Source organism: Babylonia areolata, chromosome 34, assembly GCF_041734735.1.
Source record: "Babylonia areolata isolate BAREFJ2019XMU chromosome 34, ASM4173473v1, whole genome shotgun sequence".
Taxonomy (NCBI): domain Eukaryota; kingdom Metazoa; phylum Mollusca; class Gastropoda; order Neogastropoda; family Buccinidae; genus Babylonia; species Babylonia areolata.
The window spans coordinates 9,694,016-9,701,515 of NC_134909.1; the positions used below are offsets into that span (position 1 = coordinate 9,694,016).

Sequence of the window (7,500 nt, forward strand, 5' to 3'; positions counted from 1 at the left end):
AAAACAAACAAACAAAAAAAACCAAAAACCAAAACGAAACAAACAACAACAATAACAACAAACAAGAGAGGCAAGGCCTTCAAGACTCACTTGTGATACACTTAAAAAAAATGGTCTATTCGTTAAAATGTGTTCTGTATTTGTTATTGTAAAGATTCGGGTTAAAAGAAAAAGAAAAAGTCCTAACTGGAGATTCGAACCCCGGGTGTTCGGGTGAGAAGAAACTGTCTTACCCATTACACTATCGTGCCTCCTCAGTTGACGTTCAAAAATATAATATTTAAACATGCTTTTTTAAAGGGCGATAAATCGATTGCGGTATTCGCAGTAAGAACGCTGTTTGAATCATATTGTTCTGGTGTATCTTGGGCATTCAAGAAAAATCTTTAAGGGCAATTAAAAATTCTTTTTAAGTCTGCGGTAAAGGAGACGTGGCTATCGCCGCAACCACAATGCAACACTTAGCCGTTTTCGCCAGATCAAGATAGATGTACAAGTTTAGTTACACCTGGTTGACACGGTTGATTCAATTTTTCTTTTATGTTTATTCTAGTTTTATAGTTTTAAAGTTGGTATGAAAATTGAGTATTTTGTTAAACTTATAACATGTAGAGCCAAGTACAAATACTTTTAAACGTCATATGAAGTGAAAAGGACTTCATTTCGAGAAAAGTCAAGGCTGGAAATTTTTACGTTTCATCAATTCAAGGGTATTAATTCTCATGGTTTATTATTTTAAACTGTGAATTCCGACTGATTCTGTGGATATTTTTATGGCAGTTTGGGGCATAATCCAGTAAGTGATGAGGCGTTCACAAATCTTTCTCTGAATAAATATTTAACGGTCTCGTTCTCCAACTTTCTATTACATGTTATCGTGCATTGTCGATTGAATATAAGATTGAACGGGCAGGTCAACAACTTGAAACAAAATGGCGTCGTTCGCGTTCACGAAGAATGTGAGCACACGCTTTGAATATGTATAAATACGTGTACAGAATTGATTTTTGCCCATGACCTTCATGGCTCAGCCAACAGATCTATAAAGTCTACTCGTCGTATTGATTTTAATATTTTCCGAAAAAGACCACTTGGCCGAATGAACATAGTGAAAGCCCTGTACACTGAGAGTAAAACACACAAGCTTTTTATGTGTTGAGTATAATTTCAAAATGTAATGTTTAAGATAAGAAAGATCAGTTTAAAGCAAACTAAGCCCCATAGCATTAATTATAGATTAATTTCCCTTTTTTACTATCTGGACCAAAGACATGCAAAATAAATATAAACTTCCATGCTTAGCAAAAGCAGTTCCTGTTTGAACAAAAAATGATGATAATGACTGCTCTTGTTGTTGTGTCAGAATATCAGATCAAAGTGCCAAGTTTAGGGGGAAAAAAAGAAGTAAATCCAGTTTGCATATAATTTGGCTTCTTTTTTTTATTTATTATTTTTTGTGCTCTTCCCAGAGGTGCAATATTGTTTTAAACAAGATAACTGGAAAGAACTGAATTTTTCCTATTTTTTATGCCAAATTTGGTGTCAACTGACAAAGTATTTGCAGAGAAAATGCCAATGTTAAAGTTTACCATGGACACACACACACAGACAACCGAACACTAGGTTAAATAATAGACTCACTTTGTTTACACAAGTGAGTCAAAAACAACAAAACAAGACAACAACAACAACAACAACAGCAACAACAAAGCAACGCACACAACAACAACAACAACAGATATTCTAAACAGCAGGCAAACAAAAGCTAAATCGCCTCCCCCATCCCACCTCCTCACGCCCCTACCCCCCCTCCCTCCCACCCACTACCCAAGCGAGCCCACCTGGTGTAGAAGAGGTCAAAGGCATCCCTCTGGGTGGCGATGTTCGTGCAGGCTGCTGGGGAGGCACACTTGGTGCCGTTAAACTCCAGGTCCGCCACCAGCACTTGCCACTTGCCTGCAGGCAGTGAGTGACGCTTCTGTACGATTGATGATGATGATGATGATACTTGTCACTTGCCTGCAGGCAGTGAGTGATGCTTCTGTACGATGGATGATGATGATGGTTATGATGATGATGATGGTGATGATGATGATGATGATGGTACTTGCCACTTGCCTGCAGGCAGTGGGGTGATGCTTCTGTATGATGGATGATGATGATGATGATGACGATGATGGTGATGATGATGATACTTGCCACTTGCCTGCAGGTAGTGGGTGACGCTTCTGTACGATGGATGATGATGATGATGATGATGATACTTGCCACTTGCCTGCAGGCAGTGAGTGACGCTTCTGTACGATGGATGATGATGATGATGATGATGATGGTTATGATGATGATAAGATAGCAATGATGATGGTGATGATGGTGATGATGATGATAAGATAGTAATGATGATGGTGATGATGATGATGGTGATGATGATGATAAGATAGCAATGATGATGGTGATGATGATGATGATGGTGATGATGATGATACTTGCCACTTGCCTGCAGGCAGTGAGTGACACCTCTGTACGATAGATGAAAATGATGATGATGATGACGATGACAATGATGATACTACTACTACTACTACTACTACTACTACCACTACTACTATTTGCCACTTGCCTGCAAGCAGTTAGTAACCTGCTGTATGATGGGTGATGATGATGATGACGATGATGATGATAGTAATGATGATGATGATGATGATGATACTGATATTTGCCATTTGCCTGCAAGTAGTTAGTGATGCCGCTGTAAGATCGATGATAATGATGAAGGTGATGATGATGATAATGATGGAGGTGATGATGATTACGATGATGATGATGATACTATTACTACTACTTGCCACTTGCCTGCAAGCTGTTAGTGACACCGTTGTAAGATGGATGATGATGATGATGATGATGAAAATGTTGTTCTTATTGATGATGATGATGACAGTAATTTTGATGATGATGATGATAGCAACGATGATGATGATGATGATGGTAGTAATGATGATGTTGATGATAATGATAGTAGGGATGATGATGATACTACTACTCCTAGTACTACTGCTACTACTACCACCAGTCAATGATAATTAATAATCATAATGATGATAATAACGATACTACTACTACTACTACTTATATGACGCAAGCTCCCCATAATGGACTCTAAACCCCTCACCTGAAATAATACACATAGAACAGTAACATACCATACCACATGGATCTATATGTTTATGTACATATAAATAAATAAATATAAATAAATGTATCTGTCTATATAACTCACCACACCGAGTATAAATCTATTTGCAAGGAAGTGACTCAACGCTGCACGGACTTATATGATAAATATTTTCATAAGCGACTCGCCGCACCGAATTATAAATCTATTTATAAGTGAGCGACTCGGTAGCACGGACGGACTTCTCAGCCTAAGCCGAACATGGCAAGACTAATCAGGAACCTCTTGTTTGGGACTCTCGCCACGTCTCACTGCTACAAGGACAATTTATTAGTTAGGGACTCGGCGCACGGGACTCTTCAACCTATTTGTAAGCCGTAGACTGGCCCAGCACTCTCACAGGACCAACGCCTCGGCCACACACCACCCCTCACGAAAAAGACCACAGCCACGAACAACTTGTCCTTGAGTGCGAAATGCTAACAGGTTGTTAAATTCACCCATACGGCCCAACACTCAGAGATCGACGAAAGTTAACAGTTGGGCCAGCAGCAGAAATGAGAGCTGTATTATCAATAGTTTCTCTATTACAATGGAAAATCATTTACAGGTTAGGTCTTTTGCGAAGGACTATGACTCTCAAACTTGGAGGCAAAATTGCACTGGCTCTTAGTGCTGCAGCCTTGGGGGCTAGTTGGCCTTTGGGAAACCATCCCCAACGCCGACTGCCCTAAAACCCTCTTGGCCGAGAGAGTGGGGAATGTAACTTGGGAAAGACACTCTGCACTATTATCAAATTCTAGCCCAGATAGTCGGGACAGCAGTTGCCTCCTCTGCTGTTCTGTTGGTCATAGTCGAACACGAGAGGAGTGTCGGCTCTGAGGTAACACGTCCGCCTAGGAAGCGAGAGAATCTGAGCGGTGTGCGGTGAACGGTTCGAATCACACCGGCAGTCACCAGTATTCCCCCCTCCCCCCTCCACTAGACTTTGAGTGGTGGTCTGGGCGCTAGTCATTCGGACTATGACGCTAGTCATTCGGATGAGACGAGAAACCGAGGTCCCGTGTGCAGCATGCATTTAGCGCACGTAAAAGAACCCACGGCAACAAAAGAGTTGTCCCTGGCAAAATTCTGTGAAAAAAAAAATCAACTTCGATAGGAAAACAAATAAAATTGCAGACAGAAGAAAAACAACAAAAACAACAACAACCCCCCCCTCCACCCCTCCACCCCCCCAAAAAGGGTGGCGCTGACAGTGTAGCGACGTGCTCTTCTTGGGATGGAGAGAGAGCAGCCAAAATTTCACACACACACACAGACACACACACACACACAGACACACACACACCACAGAGACACACACACACACACAGACACACACACAGACACACACACACACACACACACACACACACACACACACACACACACACACACACACACACACACACACACACACACACACACAAGAGAAATCGGTTGCGCACAACAACAACAAAAAAAAAAGAAAAAAAAAAGAGCAATGCAATACGGTACATACATGGATGGCGAAGACTCACCGGGAAACTCCTGTTGAGGACTGTCTCCGTTGTCACACTTGGGTCCGGGAGCAAAGTCGTAGGTATAGGGCCACAGCTGGGCCTGCTCGCTGTCAGTGCCTCCCGTGGAACAGCTGGCGTCGTACAGAAACTTCTCCTGGGCCAAGGCCATGAACTCGTTCAAACCTCCGGGTCTCAGGTTGGGTGCACGCACACCCAGGATGGTCTGTTCGGGTACGCCTGCACCGATGAGCGCCTTGCGCACGGCTTGGCGTGGCAAGTGGGTTGGGAGAGGGGAAGGGGGGTGAGGGTGGGGGTGGGGTGGGGATTGGGGGGGGGGGGGGGGGCATGGTGGGTGGGGGTTAGGCGTTTGGGGTGTGGCGTGGGGTGGGTGGGAGGTGGGGATGGGGATGGGGGAAAACAGAACACGAACGTTTCAGATCAGTGTTTTGGTCAGCGGACTGATACATCATAACTTCGTGTGTGTGTGTGTGTGTGTGTGTGTGTGTGTGTGTGTGTGTGTGTGTGTGTGTGTGTCCAAGATTATTATTTTTTAAATCTATCTTTCGATGACGACGAATGCATGATGTACCAGGGGATGAAGATTCTGGTGTGTGTGTGTGTGTGTGGGGGGGGGGGGGGGGGGGGGGGGCATGTAGGTTTAGGGCGCACCGGTAAGACGCTGTTGCTCTCATGATAGTATTATCCCGGCGTCAACCAGGCTGAGAGATACAGACACCTTCAGTGTTGGTCAGGAAATTCGATCATCCATGAAGTGGATGACACTTGACTGTGTGGTCCCAGCCATCTCATTAGAGCACATACCACACCGAACGGGTTTAACTCTCTCCATACGAACGGCGAAAGAGACGACGTTAACAGCGTTTCACCCCAGTTACCATCATCAAAATATTGCAAGCGGAAGGCTCTTATACTGAAGAGGTGAATGTTGACAAAGAATACCACAATTCTGACGACGGAAGCTAAAGGTTGGGTCATTCAGACACCCACTGGACATCCGAGGGGTCAATGTAGAGGAGAAGAGAGGACTGGCCGTACTGAGTGAGTTAATTAATCAGCTGGCCACGCCCCACACCCCCCCTCCGCACCCATCCCCCGAACCCCAACCTGTTCGTTGCTTTCGTTGTTTATTGAAAGATAAACCATTAACATGCTGGAGGGTTAGCGTCAGGCAGTGCTTCAGCGGAATCTACGAGATTACAGCTACGAACAACTTGACATTTACAGCGAAACTGGAGAAAGCGAAACTGAGACGATGGGATGTTAACCTGAAATCAAGGTAAGAAGAAGGAAAAAAAAAAAAAAAAAAAAAAGAAGATGAAAAGAAATACAACATATAAAAAGCGAAACTGAGTTGACGGGATGTTAGCCTCAACTCAAAGTTATAAAAAAAAGCAAAAAAAAAAAAAAAAAAAAAAAAAAACACCCCCAACCAACCAACCAACCAAACAAACAAAAAAAAACATATAAAAAGCGAAACTGAGTTGACGGGATGTTAGCCTCAACTCAAAGTTATAAAAAAAAGCAAAAAAGAAAAGAAATAAAACATATAAAAAACGAAACTGAGTCGACGGGATGTTAACCTCAACTCAAATTAAAAAAAGAAAAAGAAAAGAAAGCGAAGCTGAGTCGATGGGATGTAACCTCAAGGTAAAAAATTTTAAAAAAAGGAAGAAGAAGAAAAGAAATAAAACATAAAAAGCCAAACTGAGTCGATGGGATGTTATAACCTCAACTGAAGGTAAGAAGAAGGAAAAAGAAAGAAAGAGAAAAAAAAAAAAAAAAAAAAAAAAGAAAAAAAGAAGAAACGAAATATACATATACGAAACGAAATTGAGTCAATGCGATGTTATAACCTCAACTGAAGGTGACAACAAAGTGAGTCTCTGTTTTAACCCGGTGTTCGGTTGTCTGTGTGTGTGTGTGTCCATGGTGAACTTTAACATTGACATTTTCTCTGCAAATACTTTGTCAGTTGACACCAAATTAGGCATAAAAATAGGAAAAATTCAGTTCTTTCCAGTCATCTTGTTTAAAACAATATTGCACCTCAGGGATGGGCACAAAAAAAAAAAATAATGAAGCCTAATTATATGCAAACTGCATGTACTGTTATTATATTTATATTTTTTGTATTCTCTAAACTTGGCACTTTGATCTGATATTCTGACCCAACAACAAAAGCAGTCATTGTTATCATATTTTGTTCAAACAGGAACTTCTTTTGCTAAGCATGGAAGTTTTATTTATTTTGCAAACATTTTGGTGCAGATAGTAAAAAAAGGGAAATTACTCTGTAATTAATGCTAGGGGACTTAATTTGCTTTAAACTGATCTTTCTTATCTTAAACATTACATTTTGAAATTATACTCAATACATAAAAAGCTTGGATTTTTTAAAAAGTGTATCACAAGTGTCTTGAAGGCCTTGACTCTCTTGTTTGAAAAAAAAAAAAAAAAATCTTCAAATCGTTTTCCCAGTTTTAGCCTTATCGTTTTGGATATTGTTTTCTGACACGAAACGCCACTTTCAACTGTTCAGCTCCCTAGCACTGAAGGGGTTTTAACTCACTCAGTACGGCCAGTCCTCTCTTCTCTACACAGACCCCTCGGATGTCCAGTGGGTGTCTCAATGACCCAACCTTTAGCTTCCGTCGTCAGAACTGTGGTATTCTTTGTCAACATTCACCTCTTCCTTATAAGAGCGTTCCGCTTGCAATATTTTGATGATGGTAATTGGGATGAAACGCTGTTAACGTCGCCTCT

The 7,500-nt window shown here is 41.6% G+C and overlaps 1 protein-coding gene across 1 annotated transcript in view; it reads right to left on the minus strand.

The window, feature by feature from the left end:
- The window catches only part of LOC143277376 (chitin deacetylase 7-like), a 22,922-nt gene that overhangs the window by 12,512 nt on the left and 2,910 nt on the right, over nucleotides 1-7,500 (minus strand). The window contains exons 3-4 of the mRNA XM_076582159.1: nucleotides 4,735-4,980; nucleotides 1,842-1,956 (exon numbers count right to left, since the gene is read on the minus strand). Of these exons, the coding sequence (XP_076438274.1) occupies nucleotides 1,842-1,956; nucleotides 4,735-4,980 (361 nt within the window). The remainder of the gene's footprint in view (nucleotides 1-1,841; nucleotides 1,957-4,734; nucleotides 4,981-7,500) is intronic.